Source organism: Arvicanthis niloticus, chromosome 8 (assembly GCF_011762505.2).
Source record: "Arvicanthis niloticus isolate mArvNil1 chromosome 8, mArvNil1.pat.X, whole genome shotgun sequence".
Lineage (NCBI taxonomy): Eukaryota > Metazoa > Chordata > Mammalia > Rodentia > Muridae > Arvicanthis > Arvicanthis niloticus.
This window is the reverse complement of record NC_047665.1, coordinates 25,205,854-25,227,324: the sequence shown is the minus strand read 5'-3', so window position 1 is coordinate 25,227,324 and position 21,471 is coordinate 25,205,854. Positions and strand designations below refer to the sequence as shown.

At 41.5% G+C, this 21,471-nt stretch overlaps 1 protein-coding gene across 10 annotated transcripts in view; it reads right to left on the bottom strand.

Moving 5' to 3' along the window:
- Cage1 (cancer antigen 1) overlaps positions 1–21,471 on the bottom strand; it is a 32,983-nt gene that overhangs the window by 10,849 nt on the left and 663 nt on the right. For 4 of the 10 annotated variants that reach the window (XR_013112147.1, XR_013112148.1, XM_076939166.1 and 1 more), the window contains exons 2-8: positions 16,721–16,980; positions 12,553–12,643; positions 10,575–11,095; positions 7,716–8,771; positions 3,423–3,569; positions 1,168–1,278; positions 263–343 (exon numbers count right to left, since the gene is read on the bottom strand). Coding sequence is in view for 8 of the 10 variants with exons in the window: in XM_076939166.1 (XP_076795281.1) it covers positions 263–343; positions 1,168–1,278; positions 3,423–3,569; positions 7,716–8,771; positions 10,575–11,095; positions 12,553–12,643; positions 16,721–16,825 (2,112 nt within the window). In the remaining 2 variants the exon portion in view is untranslated. The remainder of the gene's footprint in view (positions 1–262; positions 344–1,167; positions 1,279–3,422; positions 3,570–7,715; positions 8,772–10,574; positions 11,096–12,552; positions 12,644–16,720; positions 16,981–21,471) is intronic. The other 6 variants (XM_076939167.1, XM_076939170.1, XM_076939165.1 and 3 more) reach the window with 3 other exon arrangements.

Genomic DNA, 21,471 nt, shown 5'->3' with positions numbered 1-21,471 from the left:
TGGATTCATAGAAATACAGAACTTGCCAGTAGATCAAGGCCCACCCTTTAATCCCAAAACTTGGAAGGCAGAAGCAGGCAGATTTCTGTGAGTTCTGGGACAGCCAAAGCTACACAGAGAGGCCTTCTCTCAAAATTCCAAAATCAAACAAACAAAAACCCCAGAATTTAGAGCTAGAAGGACATTAGCAAAGTCACCAAGAGAACATGAATATCTGCAGTGTATTTGCACGTCGAAGCCAAGAATAACATGTTGAACTCACCTCAATGGTGTGGTCCTGAAGTGCCTTTTCATTAGCAATTAACTCTTTAAGAGTTGCTATTCTGTTTTTATGTTTCAATAACTAGAAAAAAAGCATTTTTATATTTTAGAGAGAAAGAACTAAAATTACCTACTAAAACATTTATGATAAAATCCTCCAACTACGTAAAGTCCAATCTTTAAATGTTGTCATGATTTTACCACTTCTATGACAAAGAGAGTTCTTACAGCGGGCCCAAGACTGCTATGCTTAGCAAGACAAGCTGGCAAGTCACCTGGAACCCTGGATCGCCTGAGGTGTCTGTGGTCCCTCCCATGCATGACTCACTGTAGTTCACATTGTGTGGTTTACACTCAACACTTGCCTGCTTCCTGGTGGGTGGGACTTTGGTACATGACTCCCTCAATAAAATTTCTGTGAACAAGTGGTTTTACTGAACTGGCAGATGGCCCCTCACCCTGTGATCACTATTTCCTCCTGGGGAAATGATGCACAGATTTTGTGACTCCTCCAGGATGCGGCCCCACCGTGTCTTTCCCTGGCTGCTCTCCTTTGGCTGCCTTTTGGTATAAGACATCCTAGTTGGCTGAATGCTGAGTCCTGTCCAGCCCCTGAGTTCATGGTGAAAAGCAAGAACCAACTCCTGAAACTCCAGGTGTGGTGGCTCCCGTCCCTAGCTACTGAGCCATCTCATCGACCCCTGTGACTAAAACTTCCCAGTGGAGATTTAAGTTACAAAGGAGTCAAATGTTACTGTATGTGCTTCTAAAAGGCGTAATCAAGCTGGTCTGGTCCCCAAGCACTTTTTAAACAAGTCTAGAACGTTAGGAGCAACTGTTCTGCGATGTTTTGGCTAGCTCTCCCCACTATGCTGAATCAGGTTTTAGAAAAACCGAATACAGTACCTCTTTATCTAGCTCTTTCTTTTTAAGCTGACAGTGCTTCAGTCTTTGCAGCATCATGTCGTGAGCTTTCCTACTGTCTTGGCAAAGCTCAGCATCAGGAATGGCGAGGTCCTAAGGATAATGGTTTGAGAAACTAGATTGAAAGTTTTTCGCTGAAGCTAAAATGGAGAAGGAGAACCGTTTAGAAATAAGAGGCCAGAGGAGATGAGGCATATTGAGTCCCATGCTTCAAATGCTCTTCACCACTTCGCTGAGAGATAATATAAAAGTTAATATGAGAGTTAATACAGAGTTATTATGTGGATTCACACATGACGTAGATTGCTATTAGGAATGGGTTGTGTACTGTTAATCCTCGTCTATGTAAGTGCGTGCTTATAAATTCATATGCACAATGTTCCTTAGCCTGGCCAGTTTACATATGCAAACCTGAAATAAATCAGTACCTCTGACACATCAGAAAGGCCCGACATCCTGAACAATATAGCAACTAGGTAGTTCGAGAGTAGCCAGGATGAAGATAATCGTGAGATAACCTAGAGGTCTAATGTGTAATGGCTTGTGTTTGCTTCTGCTGCTTATCTGGGAAACTTGGGACAAGAAGGTCAGCTCTTGCAAAGCTTGCTTTGTTTTTCTGAGTTAAATGTCTATAAGGCAAAGAATGATGCAAGGTGGACCGGAACATAGCAGGGCCACTAAATGTGGGTGCCCCCAGGGCTGGTTAGGAAATCAGCAAATACTTGCTGCGAGATCATTATGGGCTTGAGTCTGCATTACATACAGAACAAAGAGTGGGGTGGGAGACACAGAACAGGCAAACAGGAAGTAGTTATTTAAGATGGGGTGGGATCCACTGAGAAGGCTGGTGACACACTGCCATTAAGACATCTGGTACCTCAGCAGCCAACAAAGGGAACTGAGAGAAAAAACAAAAACCAGTAGCCAAGGGATGGGGTGGGGGTGGGGGGAATCAGGGAGTAGGGAGTCTAAGCAACTGCCATCCATAACCATTGGAAAAATGGGACGAAAAGGCCAATAACCAAGAGGGGTCTGTGCCACATTTAATTGAACCTTTAAAAACAGAGTTATGTGTTTGTGGGCCACTGCTTTGTGATCTGTGACCTGTACACAAAAGACTTAGTGTGTTATCTCACACTCACCAAATCCCAATGTTCAATCGCCTTTAGGTAGATGACACAAAGGTTTTTGTCTTCTATTAAAAACATGGCAATGCCAGGCGATGGTGGCATATACTTTTCATCCCAGCACTTGGAAGAGGCAGGTGGATCTCTTGAGAGTTTTGTGCAGCCTGGTCTACACAGTGAGTTCCAGGACAGCCAAGGCTACACAGGGAAACCCTGTCTCAAAACAAACAAAACAAAACACAGCAAGCCATGCCCTCAGATTCCAGTTCGGAGGATTGTGTTTCCAATGGAAGAAGTGTACAGCAGAAGAAAATGCTAATTTGACAATCTAGCAAGTACACACCCTTTTGTATCACTTTTGTTGAATGCAGTTGCTGCCCAGGACAGAAGCACGTGGAGTCCCCTATTAAGGAAACCTGGCTGAGAAACGTTATGTTCCTTGAACAAGTCACATAGCCACCATGTATAAGGCCAGGATTTGAACTCATTAATATTTCATTTAAAAATTATTCATTTATTCAATCTATGGATAGATGGGTACTTTGCCTGCATGTATGTCTGATGCCCACAAGGGCCAGGAGAGCAGTTAGATCCCCTGGGACTGAAATTATAGGCAGTTCTGAATCATCAGGTGGATTCTGGGAATTGAACCTGGGTTCTGTGGGAGGGTCATTCTTAACTCCTGAGCCACTTCTTCAACACCGTTACTTCCTTGTTCATTCTACCAATGTATACAGTTGCTGCCCCAAACTAGGTTTTAATTAAGCAAACAACTCATTAATGTGAACACCCACTAAGAGCAGACTGGCTCAGAATACAAGACAACTGCTCTGGAAACAGGAAGTACTAGTTGGCCAGTTACCAGATTCCTTTCTACTGTATCACTCCATCTGACTACATTCACCTGTTAGTACTGAACATCAAAGATCAAAGTGCGAAGCCAGGGAAGCAGGGAGGGTTGGGCTGCTAGGGGTCTGGTCCTGTTTTTTCTTCTCCTGTGACTTAATTCTGTGACCTCTCACCGGCCTCTCTCAGTTCATTCCAACTGAAGAATATGAGTTTTTTTCTTTATTTTGTTTAGGTTTTTTTTTTTTTTTTTTTTTTTTTTACCTGACACGTGAGAAGTCCTACTGTCAGGGCCAAAAGGCTGTGAATTCTAGAGGTCAGTGGAGAAGTTCTCTTCATAGGTTGGAGCTCCAGGTTTTCTTTACAAGACGAGCAATTCAGGAACAAATTACAATGTGTCCCCTTTGTATCCTACATGTGCACAATTCAGATTTATCACCATAAAGTCAAAGGACCCAAGTTAGTGTTTAAATAAAACACTGATAAAAGACTATGCTTAAAGCTCTGAGCAATGGTTCTGAAACATTTTTCCTTGGGATACCTTTATATTCTTAGAATTTATTGAGAAAAACAAAGCACACTTTAAAAAAACAAAATCACTGAGGACCAGATTTGTTACATTAGAAATTGTAATAGAACACTTTAGAGTATTTGTTTACTAATTCATTTGGCTAACAATCCATTACATCTCAACATAAATAGGCCTTTTATTTTATTTTTTTCAGGGCTGAGGACTGAACGCAGGGCCTTGCGTTTGCTAGGCAAGCGCTCTACCATTGAGCTAAATCCCCAACCCCTAAATAGGCCTTTTATTAAAATTATATTTTCCAAAATAAAAATATTAGTGGAGGAGCAGTTTTCTTGTTTTTGCAGTACTGGGAATCAGACTCAGGGTCTTAATTGCGCTTAGCACAGCAAGAACCCTGGCTCATCTGCAACTAATTTTAACTCTATAGTTGAAAAGGCAGCAAGATTCTCTTGTTTGATCCATATATCCTGTGGTGGATTGAGTAAGAATGCCCCTCCATTGGTTCATTTATTTGAATGCTTGGTCATCAGAGAGTAGAACTCTTTTGAACGGATTAGAAGGATTAGGAGGTGTGGCCTTACAGTAGGTGTGGCTTTGTTGGAGGACACGTATCACTGAGGGTGCTGGGCTTTGGGGTTTCAGAAGCTCATGTCAGGCCCAGAGTTTCTTCCTCGGCATACAGATCATGATGTAACTCTCAGCTACTGTTCCAGTACCTGCCTATGTGCTGCCCTGCTCCCTGACCTGATGATAATGGACTAAACCTCTGAAACTGTAAGCAAACCCATATTAAATGCTTTCTTTTTATAAGAGCTGCCTTGGTCATGGTGTCTCTTCACAACAATAGAAAAGTGCCTAGTACACAGTTCATCAACCAGGAGGGCAATTACATTACCACATGTCACAGAGTTTCTAAAATATCATATACTTGGGAAAAGCAATAATGTCTTTTGAGAGAGGATATCAAAACTGGTATTCCCACATGCACAGCAAATTCTTCACCAACTGTCTGCCTCTGCCCATTCTTTAAAATTTTAAGACAATGTTGCCAAGGCTGGCTTTGAACTTGGCATCCTTCTGCCTCAGACCCCACATGTCTGAGATTATAAGCGTGTGTTATATACCTAGCAACAGCCATGTCTTTTGTTCCATGCCATTAGCTTAGTTACAGACATATTTATTATACCACATGAGTTCTGAGCTACTTTCAAACTAATTGCCCCTTTTAAGAATACTCTTCAGTCTGGCAGTGGTGTTAAATATCTTTAACCCAAGCACTGGGAGTCAAAGGCAGATGGATTTCTGTAAGTTCAAGGTCAGCCTAGTCTATAGATCAAGTTCTAGGACAGCTAGGGCTCTACAGAGAAACCCTGCCTTGAAAATAAACAAAAAAGAATACTCTTCGTATCTCTTAAATGAATAACATCCTTATCATTTATTACATTTCATTTCATTTTGTACATGCAACACATGTGGGGGTCACAGAACAGTTTTTGGGAGTCAGATCTTTGCTTCAATCCCATGGAATCTAGTAACTCAGGTTCTCATGCTTGGCAAGTGCTTTTACCCACATAGTCATCTCACCAGTCTCAAAATAACCTTGTGTCTCAAACAGGCAAGGCATAGTGGCTCGCACCTGTACTCCAAGCAGACAGGAGACTAAAGTAGGAAGATTACTACAAATTGGAAGCCAGCCTAGGTTACATAATAAAACAGTCTCAAAAAACAAAAACAAAAATTAACTAACTAACTAACTAAATAAATAAATGAAGGGAGGGAAGAAAAAACAGTGGCAGATACAGATCCAAAGACCAGGGCCATCAGAACCTGTAAGAGCCACTGGTTTTCCATTGGAGCCCTCTTCACAGTGGCTCTGATGCTCTGCCCAGAATGACTCTATAGGAAGCACCAAAAAGATGCAGGGATGGAAGGCTGAGGTATTGCTCCACCACACCAGTAATGTCTTAGCATTACTATAAAAATACTGTTGATGTCATAGATGCTTTAGGACCGTATTTTGAGAATATGGACTTAAAGTAAAGAAAGAGCATTTTGTGAATTTGGAAATGTTAAAAAAAATTCTTTGGGACTGGAGAGATGGCTCAGTGATTTAGAGCACTGACTGCTCTTCCAAAGGTCCTGAGTTCAATTCCCAGCAACCACATGGTGGCTCACAACCATCTGTAATGTGATCTGATGCCCTCTTCTGGTGTCTGCCTGAAGACAACTACAGTGTACTTATATGCATAAAATAAATAAATAAATCTTAAAATATTTCCTTTGGTCAAGAATAGACTAGAAAATTTACTTTTTCTTTTCCTACCCTATCCCACACTCCCTGACAGGGATTCTCTGTGTAGTCCTTGCCGTAGACCAGGCTGGCCTCAAACTCACAGAGATCCATCTGCTTCTGTCCCTCAAGTGCTGGAATTAAAGACCTGTGCCACCACTGCCCAGCTAGAATTTAACTTCTTAACAAGAAAACTAAGGAGAAAAAACTATGTCATGTTAAACCTCTGTCTTTAAGCCATCTGGAAAGTTTCAATTGGTTGGGAGGAGCTGCTCTGAAAAGTGGGGCTCCTGGAACAGTACCATCTGTGTCCCCTGGAATCTTGCTAGAACTGTGTGCTCTCAAGCACAACCCCACCAGTCTGTATGTCAACAAACCCCCCAGGTCATGCTGCACAAGTCTGAGTTTGAGAATCACTAATCTAGGTGGTCCTTAGAGAGCTTTTTAGTGTTTGGTTTGGTTTTAGATTTAAAAAAAAAAAAAAAAAAAAAAAAAAACCTAAGACAACAGTATTTTCCAAAAAATAAAAACTAGATTTACTTTCAAATAACACGTATAATGATGATAAAAATGACTCCATGATACTTCCAAGGCAATGTACCAGCTCTGTCCAAGTTATTCCAACAGGAAAAATAACCATAGCTTGGCAGTGGCATGTGCCTGTAATGTGCTACTTGGAAGGCAGGGACAGAAGAATCACTGGAAATTGGAGGCCAGCCTGGTAACACACATAGCAAGAACATCTAAAAACTAACCAACAACTAAATAATAAGCTTTACAGTAAAACAAACTTGTTCAATTTTCTAGCTCAAACTGGCCTGCCTTTTTCAGCAAGGTATCCACAGGCACATACCACCACAGCTGCCAGATCTGCTTCCATCTGGCTAACAAGATCTTACGTTACCTAGGCAGCACAGTGGCTCACACCTGCAAATATAACTATTGGGATCCTAGGCATTTGTATCTTGAGTTCAAGGCCAGCTCTGACTGCATAGTTTCAGGCCAGCCTGGGATACATAGCCAGATCCTGCCACAAGCATATAAGCCAACTAAAATAGATTTTTTTACTCTACTTAGTTAAGATTCATATACTAGAGGGAAGAAATAGAACAGGTGTGCCCTGGCAACGAAAATTACCCCTTCCTGGAGGTGCTTTCGGGGACTTTGCTAAAACAGACAAACCAAAGCTGTAGTGGTTTCTCCAAATGTGTTAACAAAAGGTTCGAATGCTGTTTTCAATGCTGTACAATTCTAATATCTGCTATAGCACATGTTTTACTTTGTAAGGAAAAGAGCAATTTTATTTCGTTTATTGCTAAATCAGATTTGGAACCACACTTCAAAAGTCCTCTGGCAGCCAGCTAAAATAAACCAAACACGCCCCACAATTCCCAACAAAACAAAAACAAACAAACCAAAAGAGAGAAGAAAAAAGAAAGAAATCCTTTTTTCAAAGGAACCTTCTAGACATTGGTATGGGTACCCATAAAATTCCCAGATTAATCATCACCTCTACCAAAGTCATCACAAGAAGCCAAGAATTATTGTTCTTTAAGGCAAGCACCCAGCAACCAGTAGAAATGTCCCTAAATCTGTGGTGCATTTCCTTTCTGTTTCCCTCTTTTGAACACAATTCTTCCTACAAACAAACACTATATCTGAGTGTCCAGTCTAAGTGTCCATCACTAGACTGCATGAAACTTTGGGGACTGTTAAAATTCAGCATCAACATCAATACCTGGGTGACGTCTGGCTCCACCACTTCCTCTGGCTGCTCCTTTGGCTGAATAATCTCAAAGCTAGGGGTGCAAACTTGTGCCTCCCTCTTTGCAGCCTGCTGCCGGAGTTCTAAGTTCTCCAGCTTCAGCTCCTCAACCTGCTGCTGAAGTGCTGTGGTTTGGGCCCTCTCGCTCTCACAGGTGAACAGCAAGCTTTTCACTTGGGCGACCAGCTTCTCAACTCTTGACTTCAATTTCCGCCGTTCTTTCAGGTTTTCCTTTTCCCGCCTCTGGAATTCCTCCTGAAAAGACAAGAACTCTTGTTCCCGGATCTCCTTCTCCCTCTTCAACAAGTCCAGGGCAGAACTAGTGGCCTTCTCCAGCTCTCCCTTGTGGCGCTGCAGCCTCTGGAGCTCTTCGTCCTTCTTGCTTAGGGTCTTCTCTATCTCCAGGCACTGACTGACCGATCTGTTTTTCTGCTGGATCTCAGCAATGTACCTTTCCTGTAAGCGGACGTAATGGACCTTGATCTTTTTCACCTGGAGCTGTAGGCTCTCCTTGTCTTTCTTGGATTCCTGCAGGTGCTTCTTGGTGTTAGCCGAAGCCTCCTGCAGATCCTGAAGTTTCTTGTTGATGTCATTCTTCTCTAGGATTACGTTGTATTTATCATCGATTAACTCCTCAATGCTCACCTTTAGTTTATTAATGATGTCAACTAACACGTGCTGTTTGGTGACCTTTGTCTGTAGTTCTTGAACCCTGTTTTCTAAGTTCAAGTTCCTACCATGGAGGTCTTGGATCTGCAGCTCCTGTTTTTTGTTAGTCTGTCTTAATTTCTGCAAGGCTTCATTTAAAGCCATGTCCTCTTCAAGAGGCTCCAAGCGTTCAAAGCCTAGCTCCCCATCAGGCACCAGGAAGTGGTCCTGAGATCTATTTCCCTTTAAGAAGCCAGCTGGAGACCATGGTGAGGTAATGGCTAGACTGTCTATGCCATCTTCTGTGACTTCCTCCTGGTGACTATCTGACATCTCAGAAATCGCCTCAGAATTCCGTATTTCTTTGGAAGAAACGTCAGGCTGTAAATTATAGTAAATAAAATAAATGTGAGTGAGTAGACTGCTGAACATAACGTCCAACAGCATGGCAGAGCACAGGCAGGAGGCATAAGCTAGACGTGTGTATCTTACTTACTTGAAGAAAAATTCTATTTGGACTCCCACCATCTTCTATCATGTAAACCTTCTGGTCACATATATGGGGCTTTCTTTGATTTCAAAATCAATTTTAAACAAATGTGCTAATTACTATAGACTGTAAGGACTTTTAAAGATCTCTAATAATATTCTTCATCCATGCTGATTCCTATGAATATAAGAATGGTAAGCATACTTCAGGACTGAGTATATGCCCACAATACATGTTTGGTGTGTGTGTGTGTATGTGTGTGTATGTAACAAAAGACTGCATAATTGTGGTATAGAACACTGAAATGAATATGGCATTAACCCCCCTTGTAAAAGATATCTGAAGGGGTGGTATTATATCAATTTAGAGATGTTGAACCCCTGACTTTTACTGGCTTGTCCCTGGGATAAAGTCAGTTAGGTTTCCGAAGTCTAACTGCTCTTGACAGCTTATCTACCTACCCCCATTTTAGGATATCTTCTAACATACTCCCTGATCCCCCAGAAGCCCTGTGTTTCCTGAACACTTGGTGTCCTTGATGTCCTAGTAGGTATCATAGACCATGCAAGTACAGGGAGTTCAGATACACTGCTCCTTGTTCGTGGAATGCTTACCACCCAGCAGTTGCCCAGGACTAAGTCAAGGAAGCCTCCCCAGATCCTCTGCCTGGAGAAAAACCCTCAGCAGAGGCAACCGTTCCACTCTGTGTAGTTCTAAGAGTCAAGTGCATCCATCTGTGTGATTATTTGCTAATCTCTGCTTCTCTTACTAGGATGTTATTTTCATGAAGACAAGAGCCATGTGTTTTTATTGTTTTTTTTTTTTTAACATTATATAACCGTTATATAGCCTGTTCTGGTACACAATAGATTCTCAAGAGTACCTATTGACTATTGAGAAAAAAAAATACTAAATGTGATACAGAAAGAATCTTGAGAAACCCAAATTAATCTTTGAAATGCTGGTTTCTAGAAATCAACATGGATAAGTTAAGTTCTCTTTCAAATACTGCCATCTAATTTCCAAATAAATGGGGAGGGGGGAACCTTCTCATAATCACAGACCTTTTCTTATGAAACTCACATTGAACAAGTGACTGTTTACACTACTGCTAGATTAAACTTTTCTGTAGTTGTCTAGAGAATTCATAGACTTTCTATTATTAATGATGTTAGTGCTTTTATATCATATATATATATCATACATGTGAACACAACTAACGAAATACAAGACAAATTCATTTTTCTTTGTCCAAAGAAGTCCAACAAGATAGAAACATCTTTGGCTTGTTTTGTCACATAATTTAATAAACACCTCTGTACAACCTCCCTTTCTCAACCTTTGCCTCAAAGGCCAGCTCTCAAGTCCCAGCTGGTTTGGTACAACTCACATAAAATGGGTTATAATTATAGCACCATGTTTACTATGTCATGTAAATACCAAGGAATTCAGGACAGTGAATCAGAATCCTTAGAGGGGGAAAAAAAACCAACCACATTTGGTAGAGCTAATCTCTAAGTATGGCCTGCATTTATTAGGAAAAATTGTATCCGATTGGTTAAGATCCCCATGTACTGATCTGATGACTTAATGCTATTCGGAAAAGTGTCGGATTCCGTATTTTCAAACAGTATAAGCATGCCCACATCCTTTAGCTTGTCACAGGCTTTAATGATGCCAGCCATCAATCTTACCTCCTCAGCTTTATAAATGGCTCTCAAGTCAAGCTGGTCAAGGCAATTCTCACTATCAGACAAATTTTCACCATTTCTACAGACATTTTCTTTACCCAGAAAGCTTTGAGGCTGACTGATGTTGAGGGCGACATCTACAACGGCACTTCCCACCAATGGCGTTTCCATGAGCCGCTGCGTCTCTCCTCTGTAGTAGTTTAGACACAGACTTCTAGGAGATTTCCTCACATGCTCATGAACAAGTTCGTCTCTATTTTCGGAAATGCTACTTTCCCTTGAACTTTCTTCCTTAAGTGGATCTGGCTTTTCGCTGGTATCTGCTGTATCATTGTACACCTGCTGTTGCAACTCTGGTTTCTCTGAGTAAGAAAATGCCCCCTTCAGGTCTTGAACTGTCGTTTCATCATTAAACGCTTCTATCCAGTGAAACTTGCAAATGGGTTCAAATTGTCTCAAGGAAGAAACCCTAGTGTTAGCTGGTTGATTCTGTACACTCTCTGGGTAATTCCCAAGGTTGATATCTTATTAGAAAAATAAAGATAATGAGTTACCATAAACTTACAGAACAACTGTTACAGTTATACTTAAAAATAATGATGACATCTCTTAAGAATTACAGGATATTTCAAACAAAACAACTTTTTTTCTTTTTTAATTTAGTATCTACTATTTAACTCAAGACAGCCTCAAACTCATGATCCTCCTGCCTTTACCTCCAACAGCTAGGATTACAGATGTGTGCACTGTACTTGATTAGGTTTGATCCCTGGCACCTACATGACAGCACACAGCTATCTAGTCCTGGGGAGCGGACGCCCTCTTCCGGCCTCTGAGGGCACTGCTGCACCTGGTGTACAGAGACACATGCAGACAAAACATTCATACACACAAAACAGTATTCTTTCTCTCTCTCTCTCTTTTTTTTTTTTTTTTTTGGTTTTTCGAGACAGGGTTTCTCTGTGTAGCCCTGGAACTCACTCTGTAGACCAGGCTGGCCTCGAACTCAGAGATCCGTCTGCCTCTGCCTCCCAAGTGCTGGGATTAAAGGCATGCGCCACCACCGCCCGGCCAGCCTCCAGTTTCAATGTACCTTTCAATTGCCTAGTAAATGACGGGAACTACAAGCGACACCATTTTTTACAGAAATTGCATGACTCTATTTTTTAAAGTCTTTCAGGACTAAAGGAATGGCTCAATTGGTAAACACTTGCCTTGCAAACACAAGGACCTCAGTCCAATACCTAGGGCCCACATAAAAATGTTGGGTATGGTGGTGTGCACAGTGCCAGTTACTTGGAATCCCAGCACTGGGAAGGCAGGAACAACAGTATGCCTGGGACACACTGGCTGGCCAGTACTAGCCAGTTTAGTCTAACTGGAGAGTTCAGAACAGTGAGAGACCCTGTTTCAAAGAGGGAAGATAGCCTTCCTGTGTCCAACACCTACAGTGTCTTCTGGCTTACACACACACACACACACACACACACACACACACACACATATCTGACCGCTTCTTTTTCCTCTTGAGTGCTGGGATTAAAGGAACTGAATGCTCAGCTGAAACAGATGGTGTATACCTGCAACCTTTACCTACGGGGTTGAGGGTGGGGGTGGGAGTGAGGGTGGGAAATGACCACCTCCTCCAACAAGGCCACATCTACTCTAACAAGGTCATACTTCCTAATAGTGCCACTCCCTATGGGGGCCACTTTCTTTCAAACCACCACAGTTGGTTTTGACATTTGAGTCAACTTGAATCGAAGCATCCTGATTAAAGATACATGGCCTTGGTTAAATCAGATCCTTAATGCAAAATGGAAACAAAAAGCACTCTTATTTTAGAAAAAGAAAACTCCATCTTCTCATAGGATTACCTGTGGGTTTACTGTATAACGTAGATAAAGTGCTTATCTCAGTACCTGGCTAGTATTATCATAGGACACATAACATCTGTATATTTCAGCAAAGGGATACTTACCACCTAACAAACCGCCTTCTGTGCTGCTATAAATATCTTCAGAGATTATGTGTGTAGACTCATTTCCCCTTTTTGCATTCTTTGTTTCATTCTGTGTAATAATTTAAAAAGCATTATTAACATTTCAAGCAACCATTAGCTTCTTCTAAAGGAGCACACACTTTGCTCTGTAGTTTCTTTTGAGAATTTGTTTTACAGGCACGAGACACATTTTAGTACATTTTCCCACTGCATATTTAGTTCTGTAAATCACTTGCAGAAGAGTCACATTAAGTGACAAGCAGCCTGTTACTTAATGTTTTTTTTTTTTTTAAGTGAGATTATATATCTCTAAGCATGGGGACAGATGGGGATGTTTATATCTCTTGATGATAATTTTGAGAGGTAGCTTTTAGAGACAGGGTTTCACTGGATATTACTTTCAGACTTTCCTGAAAGTCATGTGGACTGCAGCCTTCAACCATGACATCCTCCGACCCTGTGCTCACAAGTGCTGGGAACAATCATGCCCAGTTGGGTAATTACTGTTTCTCTATTACTGTGATCCTGGGATGCACACACATGACATGGCTGGTGTGGATATTAGGGGACAGCTTTGGGAACATCCTTCCTTCCACCTTGTTCTGAGTAAGGATCTCCCTTGCTGTTTCTGCCAGGCTGAGTACTCCAGGTGACCCAGTGTGTGAGCTCAGGACAATTCTCCCATCTCTGCCTCCCAACCCACAGTAGGATGATGGAAGTATTGGGTTTACAGATGCACGCTACCAGAAAACGTGGCTTTTTACCTGGATTTTGGGGAATTGACTTTAGGTCATCAGGTCTGAGTAGGAGTATGTTAACTGGTAAGCCACCTTGCTAGCCTCGGCTCAGATAATTCTTTAATGTTTATTAAATCTTGTCTAAACAGATATTTGTTGTTATTTTTGGTTTTGTTTGTTTAGTTCACATTGAAGAGTCCAGTCATGAAGTGACACCTGACTCCTCTGAATAATTTATAAACCCATGTAGGTCTGTTCTTCAGTATTCTTTTTTTTTTTTTTTTTGGTTTTTCGAGACAGGGTTTCTCTGTGTAGCCCTGGCTGTCCTGGAACTCACTCTGTAGACCAGGCTGGCCTCGAACTCAGAGATCCGTCTGCCTCTGCCTCCCAAGTGCTGGGATTAAAGGCGTGCGCCACCACCGTGTTCTTCAGTATTCTTAATGTTATATAAGATAATAAGGAATATTAAATTAGTATTAGAAATAAGATATCATAGCGTGTATTTAAATTTTTTGAGGAAAAAACGTGGTTTTATCTTAAATAGTATCTCACATATGTGGATCTAAATGATGCTCTACATAGAAGCAGGCCAGCTTGAGCAGCAGAGGGAAAACTGGTCTCAAAAACCAAGGAATATAGTCTTAGAATCTCACTGCTATCAACCTCTATTCAATAATAATCTCTCAGAGTTGCCCCCAAACAATAAAAAGTGAACTCCAGCTTATGAACAGCCCCTTACTCAGGCCATTCCTCCTAGCGAGACCTAAAATCACTAAGAGCCAAACAGTACTATTGTTCTTTTGAAAAGTCCTTTCTATTTAAACTTCATGTGTATGGGTGTTTTGTCTACATGCATGTCTGTGTATCACATGAGTGTCCAGTGCCTGTAAAGGCCAGAAGATTGTATTAGAGTCCCTGAAACTGGTGTTCCAAAGAGTTATGAGCAACCATGTGGATGTCAGAATTGAACCCAGGGCCTCAGGAAGAACAGTCAGTTCTCTTAACAGCTGATCCATTTCTTAGTCCCTTTGTTTGAGACAGGGTCTCACCATGGAGCTCTGGCTGGCCTTTAACTTGGAGAGATCCACCTGCCTCTACCTCCAGAGTGCTGTGATTAAGGGCAAGGGTCTTATGCCCAGGTATTCATACTTTAAGTTATGTGTATATGTGTGTGTGTTGGGGGTGGTGGTATCCGCATGAGTGCAGCACCTGAGGAGGCTAACAGAGGGCATTGGACCTGGAGTCACCAGGTAGTTGTGAGATGCCAGACTAGGGTGCCAAGAACACAACTCAGGTCCTCTGTAAGAGCAGTAATCAGCTACAGTCTGAGTTCATCCCTTCAGCCCAGGATAGCTTCTTATAAAATTTAAACCATTCATTTTTTAAAAAAAACATAGAATTTGCCAGGTGGTGGTGGTGCACGCCTTTAATCCCAGCACTTGGGAGGCAGAGGCAGGCAGATTTCTGAGTTTGAGGCCAGCCTGGTCTACAGAGTGAGTTCCAGGACAGCCAGGGCTACACAGAGAAACCTTGTCTCGAAAAACCAAAAAAACCAAAAAAAAAAAAAACAAAAAAAACCTATATATAGTATTAACAATAGACTATGACTCATTTTTTTTGAATTTTGAAAAATAAATATAAAAAAATAACATTGATAGACATACTTGCAGGCAAGAGACTCATACATGTAAAGTGTAAATAACTTTTTAAAAAATTCTAAACATTATATTAAGAGAGATTATATAAACATTAATAAACATTGTGTTAAAAGTCCCTAGGTATGGGCTTTTTATTTTATTTATTTTTTATTTTTTGTTTTTCGAGACAGGGTTTCTCTGTGTAGCCCTGGCTGTCCTGGGACTCACTCTGTAGACCAGGCTGGCCTCGAACTCAGAAATCCGCCTGCCTCTGCCTCCCACGTGCTGGGATTAAAGGCATGCACCACCACTGCCCAGATGCTTTTTATTACATTGAAAAGCCAATATGACCATTTTTTTCTTAAAAAAAAAAAAATTGAAGGGCTGGAAAGGTGGCTTAGTAACTGAAGATCACTTGCTGCTCTTCCAGAAGACGCAAGGTCAGTTCCTACCACTCAGGGGCAGCTCACAGTTGCCTGTAACTCCAGTTCCAGGGGATCTGGCACTCTTTTCTGACCTCGGTGGGATAGCTATACTTGCACATAGACACATACACATAAGTTAATAAAACACGGTCTTTTAAAGTGGATTTTGAGACAGGGTTTTGCTATGCAGCCCAGGATGACCTCAAATTCAGGGTCCTCCTGAGGTTACAACCGTGATGGATCACAGGATCACAGGTATGTATGTACCACCACCATGGCCAGTGGGACCACTTCTCTGTCAGCAAGTATATATTTGCAGTATATAAGGCCACATCCATAAAATAATTTATCTGCTGTATCCCATAAAATAATTTAACCATGCCCCACTTCAAAGTATTTCTAATGCAATTAGAAATTATCCATTATATGGGTTATCTTTTTAATTTACAGATTAACTCTTTTAACCCATAAATTAAGAGACTTTATGGATAATTCTTTTAAATCTCTGTTTTGTTAATTGTGTGTGTGAGTGTGGGCATGTGTATGCTGATGGACTTGTGTGATGCTCACAGGACAGCTTACAGGGACTCTGTTCTCTTCTAATGCTTAGGCCTGGAGATCGAATTCAGGTCATCAGGCTTGGCTGCAGGTGCCTTTGCCTGCTAAGCCACCTCATTACCCCATTATGGATAACTCCTTAAGTATCTTTTTAAATGTTGTCTAGAGATAGACCTTTAAATTGTAGTTTATCTTACATCCCTAACATTAAACAAGCTCTTCAGGAGGCCGTTGCCAGGTTATACTGTGGACCACACGAATTTTTCATTATTTGTCCATATTTTTATACCGACTTAATATGGTACAACTTAACGCATTTCTACTATTTTCCTATACTCTTGCTAGTGGCTACAAGTGTCAACATTCTTTTTGTTTGGTTGGTTGCTTTTTTGAGACAACATTCTTGAAGATCCTGGGATATCATGATCTCTTACTTCCTGGGAAAGGACACTAGGACTTCTCATGAAGACATAGGATGGGGCAGCTGGTCACCCTCAGAGAGACACTAGATAGGAGGCAGGCCCTTGCTCGGGCTCTCATCCTGTCTGTGACTGAGCTGTAGCCATGTCTCCTAGCTGCATGCCTGGAACTTCATGAACAGAAAAAAAAAATCTCTTTTAGAATACTGTCTGTAAAACTATTCCTCCCTTTGCACACTAGACTAAGAACACTGTGTGCACATACCCTCCACCAAAGAGCTTTCACTATCCCTCATGATTCTGAAAAGTAAATTGTTTATATGAGAGCAATCTGGGCTATGTCTTCAAACTTACTACTGTAGGTTGCACACCTGAAGCAGGTCTGAGGAAGAGGAGCTGGCTTCCACACAGAAGGGTGAATCTGAGTAGAAGTCTTGAGAAGGACCATTGACATTCATTGTTTCCGACTCTGACATACTTTCTAAATTTTCATGGAAGTATTCACTTCAAAACATATAGGAACTGAAGATGAAGGCAGCAACGTTATTTTCCTTTTTGTTTTGTGCTGCCAGGGATGATGACCAAAACTTTTGAGAGTCTGTATTTCTAACTGCTAAATGATAGAAGACATCTTTAAAACAAGCAAACAAAAGAGAAAGACACATTTTTAGTGTAAATCTGTTGTGCAAAGACATTCTTTACCCCTTGTCATAGTAAGAAGGCTAACAAAGGGCCTGGAGAGATGGCTCAGAGGTTAAGAACACTGGCTGCTTTTTCAGAGGACCAGGATTCAATTCCCAGCACCCACACTGTGGTTCACAACTGTTTGTAACTCCAGTCCTGGGAGATAGCTCTTCTGGTCTTCTTGGGAAATGCATACATGTGGTGTGCAGGCATACACCTAAAAACTTTTTTAAAAAGTAAAGTTCACTACTCTACATTTTAAAATGCCATTTTCCAACTTGGTATCATACTAAATGGTGATTTGGCCAAAATCAAACCAATGTGTGTAGCTTCTATCCAATAATGTTGTACAAAGTGTGAGCCCTACAAAGCAAAGAAGTCTATTCTTTCCAAACTACTATCAGAAACTTTTTAGTTTTCACAAAGTTTCTGTTTGATGCTATCTCAACACACTAAGTCAAATCCAACATTGTATAGGTTTTCCTACACCACAACTGTTGAGTTTAAGATTTGTTTTGTTTTTAAGAGAGGGTCTTTTTCTGTAGCCTGGGCTGCCTTAAGTTTGTGGCAATCCTCCTGCCTCAGCCTTCTCATTGCTGGAATTCTAAGCTGCCACCATAACATTCAACCTTAGTTTCTGCTTTTGTTTTGGTCTACTTTCACCACGTTAGCAAAAGTTGAAAAATGGGAGGCATCTTAGAAGCCCTACATCCAGCTGGAGAGATGGCTCGGAGGTTAAGAGCACTGACCGCTCTTCCAGAGGTCCTGAGTTCAATTCCCAGCAACCTCATGGTGGCTCACAACCATCTGTAATGGATGACCTCTTTTATTGTGTCTGAAGACAGCTACAGTGTACTCATATACATAAAATAGATAAATCTTAAAAAAAAAAGTCCTACGTCATCACCCACAGCTACTGTCCTCCAACTCTGCCCATTTTTCCTTTATAAGTATTTGTCTATAATCCACAAATCCATTCTAGCTCCTGCCTCACTGATCTGTATTCTTTTTTTTTTTTTAATTTTATGTATTTGAGTACACTGTCTTCAGACACACTAGAAGAGGGCGTCAGATCCCATTACAGATGGTTGTGAGCCACCATGTAGTTACTGGGAATTGAACTCAGGACCTCTTGAAGAGCAGTCAGTGTTCTTAACCACTGAGCCATCTCTCTAACCCTGATCTGTAGTCTTATACTCATCTGTCAGGAGATAGCATATGTAGGTCCAACCATAGAATCCACATTCCTCTCTTTGTCCTTGAGGCATCCCTACATTATTTCATAAGTCCACATGATTTACCCAATACCACTCCGCACAAAGGGATGCTTTCTACCATCTCAGGCATCTGCCTGAGCCTGTGCTTCTCCTTGAAACTTCCACAGTTTGCCTTCTGTTGCTATAACCAAAAAACCATAACCAAAGTCAACTTTGGAAGGGTTTATGGCTTATATTCTGGTTCACAGTTCATCACTGAGGGAACTCAGGGCAGAAACTCTAGTAGGAATGGGGAGGACCATTGCTTATTGGTTTGCTCATCTACTTTTTAAAAAAACAAACAAGTTAGGCAGTGGTGGTGCACGCCTTTAATCCCAGCACTTGGGAGGCAGAGGCAGGCAGATTTCTGAGTTTGAGGCCCACCTGGTCTACAGAGTGAGTTCCAGGACAGGCAGGGCTACACAGAGAAACCCTGTTTCAAAAAACAAAACAAAACAAAACAAAACAAAAAAACAAACATACAAACAAACAAAAAGCAAACAAAAAAAGACTACTGCAAGGGTGTTACTAGTTTTCCATATACACATAATTGTCCAGCAAGGAGTCCATAGTTTCCCAACACTTCCTGTACACAGGCCAGTCCTGTCCTATGTCAGCTCTCTTCTTTCTCAGGCCTCAATAACTTTCCTATTAGTTGAAATTTGTATGTCTGTGCTTGTGATTCAAGGTATACTGGGAAGCCGGTGGTGTTAGATCCCTTAGAACTGGAGTCATGGTGGGGGGGGAGGGGGCACCTGACCTGGGTGGGCACTGAGAACCAAACTCCAGTCCTTTGTGTGAGCAGTATGCACTTTATCAGCTGCACTCATCTTTCTAGCCCCCGATTTCCCAAGTTACTTACAGTCTTCTCTTTTTACATCAAGTGGGATAGATTAGTGCAGGGCTTTGAAAACTTTTTCCACTTACTCTGTAAAGTTTTCATGTATATAAAGTAGAAATACAAATAAGACACTGATAATAAATTTATTTTAAAACAATTCTTTTGATATACATATAATCTTACCACTTGTTAAACAGGAAAGCAAATTTACATGTTAATTAGACGTGTCTGTTTATCTGACATAATACTACTTTGATATTTATATGCTGAGAAATGAGACCAGGAAAATATTAAGTCTGCTTTCTGTAATGAAATGATTATTTCTATAAGACTGGAAACTGTAATGTACAGTAAAAGCACTGCAGTTCATAACAAGAAGTCCATAAACCTTGGGAATAAAATTTTCTTTCCCTGGGCCAGGCGGTGGTGGCGCACGCCTTTAATCCCAGCACTTGGGAGGCAGAGGCAGGTGGATTTCTGAGTTCGAGGCCAGCCTGGTTTACAGAGTGAGTTCCAGGACAGCCAGGGCTACACAGAGAAACCCTGTCTCGAAAAACCACAAAAAAAAAAAAAAAAAAAAAAAAATTTTTTCCCTGGAAAGCATACTGGGTTCCTCAGGAGCCACTGACAATGGGCCTTAAGACAGATGGCCCTGACTTAGGGCGGATAAGTCTTGAGCTGAGTCTGCTCCTAGGCCACCTAGCTGAAGAAGATAAGGCCAGAACAAAGCCGGTTTCCAAAATTCTTCAAGTCATCACCAATTACAATGCAACTAAGTTATCAACCAATCAGAATTGTACTAACGTCACTGCTTTGCCCCCTACCAATCATATTAGGAGTTACCTCATTCTTTTGGTAAACTCTCTTAGCCCTTCATAAAAGGGTGGTTGCCATTTTAATAAATGGTTGGCCCCTGAATGCTGGTAATTTCTGCAGTAAACGCTCTTTGCCTTTGCATACTATTTGAGTCTTGGGTCTTCCTTGGACCCTAACAGGAACATATAAGTCTCAAATCTGAACAGAGGTATCTCAGGCAGCTTGTTGCTATGGGTTGGTATAGTGATAAGAACAGTGTTAGTTGTGTGAGGTTATCATGGGTGAATATTGCCAGACATTTGTCAGATTCATCCCACAATTTAAATTATGAATCAGGTTTTGGGTGTGGAGCATTTATCATGACTCTACCCCCCCCCCCCATGATCCTCACTCCCCCCTATCATGGGGCCATGATCCTCAGTTAAGAAACTGGTCTACAGAGTTAAACACCAGCTGAAAATACCCCGCAATCTAGTGAGATATTATCAAATTGTCTCAGTCTGTCCTTAGTACCTGTCTGCCTGGATGACTTTGTTAGATTACTTAATTTACTGAAGAAGTTTTTCAGATCAATGTCATCACTTGGTAAAGTGTAAAAACCAAGTAGGCCAAGGAAGCTAGGCAGGGCTGCTGGAGGGCTCAACCTCAGACTCACCTTCCCGTCCTGCAATTAAATGCTACCTGTGTGGTGACAGGGATGTGGGAGAGACTTAATCACCTTCCAAATGCAAAATAGTTTTCTATTCCATGGGCCTGTGACTTGCAATTACACTTTACCAATTATATGTGTGTGTTTAGTATACACGTGTGTGCGGGATCCTCTGGAATGGGAGTTTATAGTGGTTATGAGTGGTCCAACCAAGTGCTGAACCGAAACCCAGACTCTTTTTTTTTTTGTTTGTTTTTGTTTTGTTTTGTTTTGTTTTTCGAGACAGGGTTTCTCTGTGTAGCCCTGGCTGTCCTGGAACTCACTCTGTAGACCAGGCTGGCCTCGAACTCAGAAATCCGCCTGCCTCTGCCTCCCAAGTGCTGGGATTAAAGGCTCGAGCCACCTCCGCCCGGCGAAACCCAGACTCTTAACCACTGAGACATCTTCTCCAATAACGCTTTTTAAAGTCTGTTCATAACTCTTACGGCTCGGTATAAGTTGCAATTGAACTACAAAAAACTCTTTTTTTTTTCCTTTTCGTTTTTAGCTTTCACTTTGGTCCCTAGCGAATTTTAGATTTTTGTTTTACAAGAAAGAGTTTCTCTGTGTAACTCTGGCTCACTTTGTAAACCAAGCTGGCTTTGAACTCACAAAGATTCGCCTGCCTCTGCCTTCCAAGTTCTGGGATTAAAAGGTGTGAATCACCACCACCACCACCCGGGTTATCCATTCGACCTAAATCCATTGTTTGTTTGCTTTCCCCCTGTCTCCCACCCTGAAACAGTTTCTCTGTGTAGCCCTGCCAGTCAACAGGTTGGCCTCCAACTCAAAAGATATACCTGCCTCTGCTTCCCAAGTGCGGGGATTAAAGGTGTG